Source organism: Copadichromis virginalis, linkage group LG10 (assembly GCF_057382275.1).
Source record: "Copadichromis virginalis isolate Kocher_CV1m ecotype Utaka linkage group LG10, C_Virginalis_male_GT1.1, whole genome shotgun sequence".
Classification (NCBI taxonomy): domain Eukaryota; kingdom Metazoa; phylum Chordata; class Actinopteri; order Cichliformes; family Cichlidae; genus Copadichromis; species Copadichromis virginalis.
The window spans coordinates 2806964-2821000 of NC_140627.1; the positions used below are offsets into that span (position 1 = coordinate 2806964).

General features: G+C 43.4%; 1 protein-coding gene across 1 annotated transcript in view; it reads left to right on the plus strand.

Annotated features, from left to right (window-relative positions):
- uvrag (UV radiation resistance associated gene) overlaps positions 1-11296 on the plus strand; it is a 94977-nt gene extending 83681 nt beyond the window's left edge. The window contains exon 15 of the mRNA XM_085469459.1: positions 8954-11296. Coding sequence (XP_085325585.1) covers positions 8954-9806 — 853 coding nt within the window. The 3' untranslated portion in view covers positions 9807-11296. The remainder of the gene's footprint in view (positions 1-8953) is intronic.
- Positions 11297-14037: the final 2741 nt, after the last annotated feature.

Sequence of the window (14037 nt, forward strand, 5' to 3'; positions counted from 1 at the left end):
CCTTTACTAAAACCTGAGAGTTGGTCTCCATCAGACTTCAGCTCCACTTCCCTATAAAAGAAAAAGCTGTCTTTGATCTCCTCTCCCAGGGTCAGCAAAGGGGAAAATGTGTATTACACACATTAATTGAATAATCTTTTGTTTTGAAAGGAAAGACGCCATGAAAAGCTCGAGCTCTCAACTCTGTCCCACTCCCAAAAAATCTTCACGGGAAGTGGAAGAGCCCAAAGACAGATGAGATGAAAGCGTGGGTCTGCTAACCCTGGAGCTGTGTGTGCGCGAGCGCATGGGAGGTTTTAAAGAAAGTGGAAGTCTTCTGCAGCGGTTTTCCACAGCCACGCTCTTGTGTGACAACGAGACCACAGTGACAGAGAGGAGTTGCTCTGTACTGACTCAGAAGCCATCAGCTGAGTGAAAGAAACTGCCGTTCCCATCATTTTGAGCAGCACTGAGCCACAAACACATGTTACAGATTTATCTGTCATTAGCACTGTCAGAAGATATAGAGCTTCAGCTATGTTGCCACAGCGATTAGACGGTTCGGCATTTGGAGAAAATACGTACGAACTAGATTGATGTTCACTTTCGTTTCTGTAGAGTAAATATGAAGCAGCCAGCAGCTGATTAGTTTATTTTAGCACAAAGACTGGAAGCGCACTCTGTCTGCCTACAGGCACCTCTGAAGACTAATAATTGATGGCGTGCCACAACACTAAGTCGTCTTTAAACCTCTCGTACATATTGAGCAAAACTATTTTAGTTACGTTTTGATATTTTGCCATTTAGCTACTCAATACAGCAGAGTACAACAGGAAATTGTAACCAATATTAGACATAATTATGTACATATTTAAATGAAACCTACAATGGTATGCTGTCCATGTTTATGTTCTGGGACTCAACTCCACTGGATTTATGTTGGTGTGGGTTCCCAGCCTTACAGGTCATGGTTTTCTACGAGTTTCAGAGACTAGTTTGATGCTGTTTCATCCGAGAAGCTTCTTCAGTTCAAAGACCAAATCAGAAACTCAGACATTTACACTGATCCAGATGAAACCATAGAGCCCTTTGTTGTGGTCTCACTCTTCACTTGCAGTCCCAAAACTGAGACAGTGGAGACGGTCAGAAAATGACTACAGCAAGACAGCGCCTTAGAAAACAGAATTAGCTTTACCCCCATCACTGTCAGACCTCTGCCTTACAAACAAATATTTTAAATATTCAGTTTCAATTTTTCAATTCAATTTTATTTACACAACGCCAAATCACAACAACAGTCGCCTCAAGGAGCTTTATATTGTAAGGTAGACCCTACAATAATACATACAGAGAAAAACCCAACAATCATATGACCCCCTATGAGCAAGCACTTTGGCGACAGTGGGAAGGAAAAACTCCCTTTTAACAGGAAGAAACCTCCAGTAGAACCAGGCTCAGGGAGGGGCGGGGCCATCTGCTGTGATTGGTTGGGATGAGAGAAGGAAAACAGGATAAAGACATGCAGTGGAAATACAATAAAGGTTTCTACAGACAAAAACATGGATGTGCCACGGGCTCCCCAGTGTCACCCACTGTGGCAAACCTTGTGGAAGTGGAAAGTGAGGCTCTTTGCTCTTTTGAAGGGACAGTACCTAACCACTGGTACAAATACGTTGATGACAAATCAAAACCCAAGAAATAGAATCCGTCACTGTTCACATCAACTCAGTAAATAGAAACATAAAATTCACCATACAAAGAATAATAGTTTGCCATTTCTGCACTGTGCTGTGTACACTGAGGAGAATGGAAACCTCAATGCTGAAGTTTATCGGAAGCCCACACACACAGACCAGTATCGACTCTTTGACTCCCACCACCCTCCGGAACACAAACTTGGAGTAATCAGGACTCTGCATCACCGGGCAGAAAACGTCCCCTCTGAGGCAGAAGGGAAAGAAAAGGAACGCATGTAAAGAAAGCTCTTTAAACATGTGGTTGTCCCAACTGGGCTTTCATCCAATCAGCAGAGATGCACAGTAAAGAAGGTCAGACACCAGCTAGGGTGAGCAGAATGGACAGATCCACATTGGGTCAGTCTTTCGAGGATGCCAATGTTCACATTTTGGACAGAGAAACCAAATAAAAGAAGTCGATTCTGTTCGTCTAACGTAGTGTTTGTGTTTGCATAGTTGAAGCTAGCACCGCTGGTGAACAGCGGGCTGTGAGGTCAGTTTAATGGTCAGAAACTGTCTCACAGTGGTGTCCCCTGAAACCTCTGCTGATAATGACCACACCTGTTTTCACACACTGCCTTATATGATGAGGAACATGATCAATAGTGGGTCAGGGACCCTCTTAAGGAGCAACTCCCATCAGGGCTTAAATACCTCGGACTCTCCACCGAGCTCTTAGAACTGAAGAAGCTTCTCAGATGGGAGCTGAAACGTCTGAAACCTGAAGAAGTCCACTTTAAGCTCCTTAGATTTCCATCTTTTTAGTTTATTAGTTTCTACTTTTTAGTTTCTTTCTTTGGATTTTCTGCCTCTGCTCTGACTTTCACAAATAGAAACCAGTCCCTGTGAGCACCACAGCCTCCTCTTCTAATTGTGGAATGAATAAAAACAAATTGTAGGCCTCCCAAAAAAATCGTTCCTAAAACTAGATTCCTTCTTTAATCGTTCCATTAGGTGTTCCACCTAAATTGAGCGCCCCTGGCTAAATAAATGGTTGCTTCTGTAACCTACTGTTACCCAAACCTGCAGTAAGTCACAGGAAAAATGAAAATCTTAAAACAGCAAAAAGCAGCTTAGTAACAAAGTGTAGTCATAAGACAAACGTTCCAGTATTTCACTGATGTAATGTTACTTGTATAACTTCTATAGATGGAACATTCAGTCTTTTTTGGATTCGCCCAGATGAAAGTCCGGCCTGACACAGGGCTCTGATGAAAGAATCCTCTGTAAAGTGGTGTGAATGAACAAATCTGTCAACTTCTGACTGCTGCTTGAAAAAAGAAACTATCCACCTTTATTGCTCCTTGATCGTAATGTGCGTACATGTATGTTTTCAACATTTTATTTGTTCATTTGTGTTACTTAATAAGTTGACCCACACATTTTGTCATAAAAGTACAGCTTTGTTGGACGCACTGTTGCTTTCTGTCCGTGTCAGTTCCGGTTCTTCTTCCTGCCGGGTTTAAAAAGGCTGAATTCAGAAGGAATGCCTGGAGCTGGGACTCGGCTTATGAAATATGGATGTTTTTAAGAGGCTACGTGACAGCTGCAGGTAATTTTGCTATATAGCCCGTGAGAGGCAGGCTAATCAGCTGCCTATCCTCCTCTTTGCCACCTTTTTCTTCCTTCCACACATCATGATGTGGTGAAGGCTATGACAGAGGGAACTGTTTCCAGAACAGATTTGGAAACATTTGCCTCCTACATATAGAAATAATTCATACCCACACCACGGGTGCATAGTGGGTTCATCTTGGATATTTTATACAGACCGAATGGAAAAGCAGAAAGAATGCGTGTAAGAATCGAAAAGAGCGTATGTCATTTTTATACAGTGGGCTTCGTGATGCTCATCTGGGAAACTGCTGATCATATCTTAATAGATTTCCAAACAGTTCTCTCTCAGAAACACATCATAACATGTCAGAGTATATACAATGCAGCCCTGGTGAAAAATGAGCAGTATAGTTTTTTCTCCTCTAATCTCGCTGAAGGATGGGAAACAGTGGGGGAAATGGTGAATCTATTATCGAGAGGCATATAGAGACAGCACCAGAAACCAGTTCTTTGTAAACTACGCAGTCTGTCGACATCAAAGCAAACACGTTCAACATGGTCCCATTTGCCGCTCCACATCCGCTGAGGGCCTGGCAGAAGTTCACAGGGTCCTAATCCCACTCCGGTGCCTGGAAGCAGGGCTACGTACACGTGTGTGGGGGGAGCAAGGTGTGGCAGGGCGCCTAGCCATGCACATTCAACGCCACAGCTGGTGGATGTGAATCTTCCCCAAACCCCACAGTGACTGAAGTTAGCAAAAGGATTTGTGTTGCATGAAGTACACCGAGGGTTGTAATATTTAGACAGCTGCGCTCCTGTCAGTGCAAAAAAAAAGGAAGAGAAATTCTTGAGTTATACACCTAAAATAAGCATTTGTAAGGGACGTTAAGCTTGACAGGTTCTCTGTGGAATTGCTGTATTTTTGATCATTTCCTTTTTCGTGTTCTCCAAGCGTCCATTCCTCCTTATTTGGGAATACATTTTCTCTTTCTCACCTTTTTTTAAAAGTTGTGATACCTTTTTGTTTTGGTTTTTTAATATCTTACATTCTGACAATATGTAAGATAAATATAAATACCCCTCCGCACACCGCATGGTCGTCTGTGGCCCAGACACCTGAGTTTGACAGCCACTGACCCAACCCAGGCTTTCTATGCATCATAAGTGGGGTTTGTATACTGCTCGTCATAAATAGTAGAGAGTACTGATGTTTTGAGGGGACTGGATCACAGGAAGACGATAGCAACATGCATACTGCATACGCAGTATATCAGTGTTGCAGATTTTGTCTTTGTAATTTCTGTAGCACATCAGCACCATTGAGTAGTGCGAGGATGTTCTCAGCTTTTGTTCCACATGCTGTGCTGTGGTCAGTCTGTCTTCAAAGGCCAGACAGTCAATAAGAGCCACTCTAATAAAGCAAAAAGAAAACTTGGCTTCCTCCATACCACGTATCAGGTTTTTAGTCATGTTTACTTTAGGGAAATCCCTGTGAAACGACTAAACCACATCAAACGCACAAGTCTTATCTGCTGTTGTTAGCTTTGGCCCAAAACCTGTGACGCCATAGCAGCATTTGGATATGATCGGGGGCCTGTTGTGAAGCCTGTCAGGTGATTAGACAGTAAGAAGGCTTGACTCGCCAAATTCCTGAATCGCCTTGAAATGTGCCAGGTTTGACAACAGCAGTGGAAAGGAAGAGAGAAGGCAAAACGCTTACGAGGGAAGGCAGCTATTTCTGGCTTGGCAAGTCAAGTTTTCGGCTTGATGATTTAGACAGAGGCCTGTTCGTAGCCTTTATAATGTGTAGTTTGTTTGAGGATGGGGCCCAGTGAGACTTAAATGTCTCCTGTAGGTGAGCAGCTTGTGCTAACTGTGGACCTGCACAGCATACATTAGGGAGCAACAGGTCTTCTTCCAGTCAGCGTGAAATGTCAAGCTCCTCGTATGAGTCCAAGCTGCACAGAAAGTTTGAGACCTCAAGCCTATTACAGCATCTCATCTTCATAAGTGGTGTACACGTGGAGGCCAGTACTCTATATATACATACTATATATGTATATTGTGTCAAAAAAGAGGAAAAGATGGTGTCATTGGTGTTTATACTGTATGTAAAACAATAAGTTTGTATATATGTTCCAGCAATGCATTCAGTTGGCAGGTTGCTGTGATCCTTCACGTGCTGCAGACTGCAGAGAATACTGTAAACAATGGAGTCAGAGCTGCATTATGTAATGACAGCACTTCTAAGTTACCACCAGCATCATCTTCACTATTATTGGAAAAAGCCCAAAAAAGTATGTGATCTGAAATATGTTTAAACAGAGGTAAAGGAGCTCCGAGGCGTGGAAGAATATCTGTGCGTCACCCGCGGTTAGTAACTCATCTGACGTTCTCTTACAAAACTGTTGAATTTCAGGTTAACTGTGGTTCTGATATTTTTATATAGTAACTCCAAATGGAAGTGCCATAAAGCAGAACTTTGGTTTACTGCACTGCAGGCAGTTTACTTCTTACCTGAGTACATCTTCATATACTACAGACCTAGAGGTCAGTGTCTACTAACCAAACAGACAATAACACCCCATTCCTGGAAAAAAACCCACTCATAATAAGCTCTGGATCTATTTAACAACACATAATTGTCCTGTGCTGCTTACTATAAGCACTTGGCATTATTTAAATACGACCACTTTAAGTTCCGGCTTTTCCAGACAGCTTTAGGAAGTGTTTTCATGGCATGATTAATCGACACATTCTCACATATGGTCATACACATTTAACCTAATTGCCAGTATTAAATAGCACGAAATAGCTGTAACAGTTAAAATGTTTTACGAAAAAGAGAAATGTATTCCTGCTCGTAGGTTCTCTTGGCTGGCTTCCTCCCCGACACACCCAGTCTCCTCTGTTGCTAATACTCTGCCGCACAATTTGACACAAGTAATGACAGTAATAGGAGCCTAACCTTGAAACTGAGTGGAACAAAGTAACACGGTCCAAATACAAAACTCCTCATTCTGTAAAAGACTGTATGGTGACCGTGTGATTCTATGCCAGTGTCAATAATGCATTGTTCTCTGGCATAGATGAAATCGGAGCAGGCAGGTTAAATGGTGAGCCAGCTGGAGGGAGGAGTGGAAGAAAATAAGCGATACCAATTAAAGTCAGAGGCTTCTAATCAGCCGCTGCCGAACAGACATCAATCGGTCAAACTAGAAAACATAGTAATCGTTTACTAGCTTGTTATAAATGATGCGCGGAAATCTTCCGATTTTTACTCAGTCTTCTTCAGTTTCCAAATGTGCATTACAATTCAGTCTGAACAACATTTTCCAATTACTTAAATGGAAAATGACTTCTCACGGCATCTGTCTTTATGCGTTTCCACTGGTTCAGGTTTTGAATCTTTTTTTGAACTGGCTTCCAAGGAGGCCATGATGGTTCCATTTGGAAAGTTACAGATAAGTGTTTGAGATGGCAAATCATTCAGCTTCTCGCTCTGCTCCTTCTTCTTATTGATCTTTCCAGAAAATTAGGTGGTAAAGAGCACATTGTTTCCAATTTGCCCAAATACGCTTTGCCTCAGGACCGACCATGTGCCTGTTGGAGGAGAGCAGTTGTAGCAGATGATGTGTTTTGGTTGACCTGTACTGCCAAGTAAAGCAGAGCCTAGCTCCTGTCGACCACACTTGGGAGGAACTCTTTCACTGGATAACGTCATTACCTCTTCCCTTTATTGTTTTTTAAACCTGGCCTTGTTTGACGATCCAACGTGTACATCTCCGCGTAAGCCTCCAATTAGCTTAAATGTGAGCCATGAGGGACAGTATCTCCAGGTTGTTACAATAAGCAGTTTCATACTGGAGCTTCAGACTGTGAATGTTTCTCATTTACTGCATCACAGGCACTTTGAAGTTTGACACGTTTCTCTTAAGACTAGACGAGCTTCTCCACTCTGCTTAGCGAGGTGTCCTGCCCGTGAACCCTGTCAGGACCACCCTGGCAGGGTGCCTGAGAGGGTCAGACCCAAGGTCCTTTTTACAAGCTGTCATGGGTTTGGTGGTGAAACTGTCCATCAGACTTTTGGGTAACGCACGTGTCAGCCAGTGCTGTCATTACTGATGTCAAATGTTACAAAGAAGACTTCCTCGGTGAGTGTCAGCAACAGGAAGGACGTCTGTTACGACTGCATGTCTGACTGATCAGAGATTTACCCTCGATTCACAGGAAGGTCCTGCTTCAGCTTTAACCCCGGCTGTTCTGCACCAGAACGGTCATTTTTAGCAGAGTATACGTGGCCTTGGCTATCGGAAGAAGCGGCGAGGCGCCTGTTTAAATAGATTTATGGCTCCAGTTCATGGGCGGGGCGATCCGAAGACTGTTATCTGCGATGGAAGAAAATGTCTGACATACTTGGGTCGGCGCCTGCTGCTTTTCCCAGCAAGCAGAAGTTGAATGTATAGTGCTCGCACAGACTGCACAAATGTTTTCTGAATGGTGTGAGGGGAAGTGACCTACAAAGAGCTGCAGCTGCTGCTCTCCTGGACCAGGGGAAAGACTTCTTAGGATACTTTCTTCTGTTGGCTGCAGAATTGATCTTTGATCTGTTGCAAATACGAACAATATGTTATAACAGATTTTAACAAACTGTGTCAGTGTAAAACAGTCTTTTGACGTTGAAAAATACTGTTTGTTATCAAAGAGGAGCAATGATAAAAGTTCAGCACTGAAAGTTGTGGTGTCATTTGATTCTTCCATAACTCTATGCTTTACTTGTGGCGTTAGATTGCTCACTTCATCATCAGGTCCGCTCTGCTCTGGGAGATTGCACTGGCCGTTGTTGAATTGACCTGGCTGCATATATGTTAACAAAATTGTGTGTTGTTAGTTGATGGCCTGCAGACGCTTTCATTGACAATATCACATTTATGCAACAGCCTCTTCACTCTAAAATACCCCACTTACTATAAATGTGGCCAGAGGTTTACAGCACATGCAGTCACGGTCATTCTTTTTCCAACAGACTCTGCTTGTAAAAATAGGCTGCAATTTTTTAACGAGGTCAGGCCCTTCCACAAGCTTAATGTTGGCCTCATTCACTTATCTGAAGGTGACAGTTTCTTCCAGAGCATAGAAAAGTGGAGACGCATCCAATTAACATGTACTTGCATGCAGTTGTTTGATCTAATGATCTTGGAATCAGCAGTTGTTTAGAAAAAGAGACCTTTTCAACTTGTGCAAGTCATTCATTCTTCTTAGATCTCCTGATATTGGTCCATCCACGTGCTGTCAAACAAATGCCTTTGATGCTTGCTGGCAAAGAGAAACTGCAAATCAATCATGTTCACTAAAAACGGGTTGAGAGGTCTTGGTTAAATTAGCTTTGGTTAAATGTTTGAACCTTCAGCACAAGTGCTAAAAAGATTTAAGTGTGTGTGAGTGTAGGCCTGTGTACTTTTGACCGTGTGGATCAGAGAAAATGAATCCAAACTCAAGCAGTTGTTGTCATTAAAGGTGTACAGTGTACAATTATTCAGACCAATGATGAGTGCATGTAAACCTCTGAGCACAGCTCTATATTTCATCTTAAACATGGTGCCGTTATATAGAGAGGCACTTTGTTATTGTAGCTTTTTAAATGTCTTTGCTTATTCGATATCTCTCTTTTCTCCTTACAGTGACCGACATCATGTCTCCAGCTCCATCCCAGTGCCCGCCAAGTCTCAGCTCGGTGTGTCTGCAGCTTCCGAGCTGGCCTATCCCTGCCACACCAGCTCCCCAGACCGAGGCTTGAGGAACAGAGCGAGTTCAGAGGCTGAAGCAGAGCTTAAATACAAGCCAGCAACCCCTCCACCCAGCTACAATACAGCCATCAGTGAGGGAAAGTCCCAGGTTGGCCTGGGACCGCCTTCGCCGTCACCATCACCCACACACCTGTCATCCTCCCTTGATCCAAGCAAGGCCCCACTTGACCTCTCCACGAATACGGAAACCATTGTGGAGGAAGAGCAGAAGGAAGAGAAGCAGGAGGCTAGAGGCACAGCGGTGGAGGCAGAAGGACGTGAAACTGCTGAAGGAGAGAGCGAACGGCATAAAGAGAACAAGAGTGATGAGATGGAGGAGAACCCGTCCAGCAGCTCAATGATACCAAACTCTTCTGCAGTGCAGGACACTGATGAAGAAACGATGCCCGCTGCCCAGCACCCAGGTGCCATGAATGGCTCTTTAGTATTAGAACAGGCGCCCATCAGCCTGATCCCAGAGCTGCGCTGCTCAGTGGAACAAGCTGAGGAGATCATGGGCACAGAGGCCACTGGTTTAGGTCTGGGGATGGGGTTGGGATTAGCAGATGAAGCCCGGCTGGATGACTACCGTTGCATCCCCGTAGACCATGCCGTAGCTGTGGAGTGTGACGAACAAGTGCTGGGAGAGCTGGACATGGCTGGCTTCGAGGAGTTTTCCAGGCGAATCTATGCACTGAATGAGAACATGTCCAGTTTTCGTCGGCCACGCAAGAACTCTGAGAAGTAAGGCTGAGGACCCGAGGAGAGACGAAGGCAGGAAACTTGCACAGATGCTTTTGGAAAAAATGCGAGGCAGGGCATGCGAGACGTGGAGGACGTGTGGCGCTCGCTCCTTAACCATAGCATAAAAACATCGTAGGAGCTCCTCTGGAAAAACAACCAATTTGCACTTATTGTAAACATTTCCATAATAAACATTTAAATAAGAAGCAGTTGAAAGTGCAAGTACTGGGACAAGCACTGCTCTTACTGTTCATGCAAACTTTAATATATTTTACAAACAGATTGAAAGCAGTTTTAAGACCTTTTAGATTCACAGAAGGATTTAGCCTCAGCTTAAGTAATCCCCCCTCTGTTGTTCCAGTAAACGGGACCATTACAGTAAAATGACGCTCAGTCTTGACCTTGCCTCCTTTTAGATCCACAGCCAGAGTGCAGCTCAGTACCTCCACAGCTCCCTCCTGATCACTCTGCTAGTCTTTTGAATTAGTGCGGTTTTTCCTTTTGAGAGTCGGATGTCCCAGTAATTCCACCTTTGACTGTACAAGCAAATGTTAAAATGCTTCCCGAGCCTTCATTCAGGGTGTATGACAGTGGGCAGTTGGAAGTAAGTGTGTGAGTGTGCACACACCACACATCAGCATGTCATCATAGTCACACAATCACAGTTGGAGTAATCCCACCAGTGACCCCAAGGACACAGCAGTATTCTGCTACCACAGAGCGAGGTGGGAGCTGGAACCCGTAGCCCAGTCAGAGACTCGTTAACTGTGACACGCTGCATCTCCTCGGCTTCGACAGGCTGACCCACTCGTCCTTCTCCTCACGGGCTCGAGTTTCTCCTTCAGGTCTCAAATGAGGATCTTAAGAGTGGCAGGTCGAAGCTTTCAGATCTTGGCAGGGATACGGTGTCTTTTTTTCCTCAGCTTTTACCTTTTAAGTTTATCGTCCCCCATCGGCATAAATTTAACGACATGTCCGCTGATTCTTACATTCAGTAGACCAAAACCTGTCACTGCGTGTCCGTCGTCTGTTGGAGTGTCACTCAGGCTCTCTTCTAACTGTCAACGAGTGTCTCAATCCCACCGTCTGTGATTTAGCGTCTCCCTGCTCCCAACGCTTTCTTGCACTGGTATTCAGTTTTTGCATTATTTATGTCTCAGCAACTGTGTGTGTGAAGAAATCAATATTTAGTTTGAATTCACTCATGAATGTTGTCAAATGTAGTAGACTGATGTCATAACCAGTATCCGGGTCCAGACTTGGACAGCTGCTTTGCACCGCTGGCCTTGATGAAGATGGACTTTCCACTGGCGGCGCACGTCGTGTTCCCGATGCAGTACCGTGTTTGCTGATTGTTGGGATTTATTGTATTTAAAACTAAAAGGTGAAGCATATTAAATCATTTCTATAACCATACAGTTCATTAAGTGACCATGTACATATACTTTTGTATGGAGATTTTTGGGGGCGTTATTAAAGACTTGTGGTCCAATGGCATGGGTGTATGTATCCCATTTAAGAGTCGTCTGTTTGCATTTGTTTGGAATGTTTCCTATCAAAAGTAGAAACACCAGTAATTCTGTCTCAAGCATCTCATTCACACACAGAAGCATTCACACTTCAATGGAAGTGTTTGGGGAAACTGGAGCCACCAACTTTCCAGTTGCACAACTGCCCTGAGCTAGCATGGGAATGCTAAGAGATTCCAAAGATTGTCCATCCATTCAAAATCCCCATGAAGCGATTTGTAATAATCCCTTTGCAGCTGACACCGGACACTAGTGGGCAACAACTGACTGACACCATCTTGGTTTTCCTCGTCCACATCTAAGCACCGAAACTGAGTTTTTGAACGTTTTCCCCTGGAGGTGTTTTTCTCTGCTTTCAGTGACCTCAAACACAGTTCACATGTAGACAAAAGGCCAACATGCACAGCCAAAGCTGTTTACCAAAATACCCGTGTAGGTGCTGACAGTATAATTATTTACCATGCCAGCATGTAGAGGTCAGTGGGTTTCCTTCACTCCCACTGCTAGTTGCTTCAGCGTGACAGTAAATTTAAAGGTCTCCACACACGGAGCTCCATGGCCAAAAAATCAACAGAAATTCCCAAATTTTCCAGATGTGACTTTGTTGTGTAATGTACACACAGACCAAGCTTCTTGAGATTTACCAAGAAAACTGCAAAAAAGGGTTTTTTGTATCACAACCACTTTTGTCCATATTTCAGGATGTCGGGGGACAGTTTGAGCTCTTATTAGCAGAGTTGGAGGCAGAGAAATCATTTCAGGGGCGGCTGAGCCAGAGCAGCGTCTGGCTGTGTGTCTCAGGTAAAATAGGATTATTTTACTGTTTGTATGTTCAGTGCTGGTGCGCTTTGTGAGCAACAAGTGGGCTGGCTCATTAGCATGCCAAAAATCCAAAAAGTAAATGCCATAAATTTGTTCCGTGTAATTATTTGGTGGGAAATGCATTAAGACTGGGCGAGTAACAGAAAACATTTCTACTGCATGAGTTAATATAATAAAAGCCTCAAGTCTCCACCTGCCCGCTTCCATAGATATTCCAATCTGTGTTGATGCATCACTGCTACGTCCTGTGCGGATACCTCGCAACACCGTAGACTGCCAACATTGAAACTATCATTACTATAACTTTGAGAGACTATTATTTGTCCTTTCGTATCACACTCATCAGACCTGAGGTCGGACAAGAATCCTGGGAGCTACGATCAAATGTTTATTTCAATACAAGTCAACCTGACTTATCTTTACCAGCAGCGAGGCAAATCCCTCCCTAGGTGGGCTTTTCCCAAAATTACTGTGGAATCTTCATGCAGTTATTTACACGTTTCGCTGCAGACATGGTGAACTGACCGGCCAGTTTGGCTCTGCAACAGTAAAAGTATTCATTATCAGTAAGCAGCCTAATAATGTGGAGGTTGGGCCTCTTTAATACATCGCATTATGTAGCATGTTGATATGTTTATGGTTAGGACAACACTGCTTCATAATGTAATGACAGGGAAATGAGTTCTTCCTCCTTTAACATGCAAAAGCACATTAACCTGGCGGGTATGGCCTTTTAATCTTTTGCACTTGTCTAGAAAACATCCCACGTGAAATATTTCACATATGGCTGCGTGCCATTTTATCACCTGGTGCTTCTGACTGGTTCTTTAGCTGCACTTTGTATTCCTCGTTAGTTAGTTATTAATTAGTTATTAATATATTGCTTTCAGGGCCATGGATCATTATTTAAACCTTGTTTTACTCTTGCAGACATCTCAGACGAGCAGCTCATTCTCAAATGGAATTCAACTTGTTTTTCCTTTTAAATTTGAACTACGTCTGCATGGTGATACATGATGACACCACAAAGAAAATGTGATTTTTCAATGATTCACTCGACAAACTTGTATCTATAGATGTAATGTTCTTCTGTGCAAAAGTACACCCATGGCATCAGTAGCTAGTATCGCCACTTTTAGCAGGAGTAATTCCTGGGGTGTACTCTGCCTTTCCCCCCTTTCTTTGCTCTGAACAAAAAATGTTTTTTGTAGGTCAAATTTCTGCAAATTATTTCTGATTCTTCTTTTTGCATGAAAGCGTCTGCTCCTGAGCTGATCTTGTGTGACCAGTCCTACATGCACAACTCATTGAGAGATTTTTTTTCCATTCCATGCCAAACTACAGGCATCCATAGCCTTAACAGCAAAACACAGTTTGTCAGTCATTTTCCAATTGGCCGTGTATTTGAATACATTTAAGTGTACACACACACACACACACACACACGGTTGTGCAATGCAGTCAGTGCTTGACGTAAGCCCTTTTGTAATGAAGTAAACCCTTCTGCTTTCCTTTACCTCATTATGCACTTAACTGAGTAAAGTGCAGCCTGTGTGGTGGTATTACCACATCATTTTTGTCCCTGCTTCAGGTAATGTATCAATTTGTTCACATTAAGAGCCGGAAAACAGCAACTTAAAGGCTTTGAAGCAAACTGAGTGCCTTTAATTCACATCTCCTGTAGTTCTTTGAAGCAGATCAATATATTTTCACTTATTACTCATGGAAATTGCTCCTCTTTCAGAATCACCGGCTGGATTGTTCATAGTTGTTGCCATGTCCTCTCTGTTTGCAGCTTTACATAAACCAGTTTCCTTTTTCTCAGTCCTTTAAGCTTCTTGTGGCCCTATGCAGGCTGTTGGCTCCACAGGTGTCAGCAGGCCT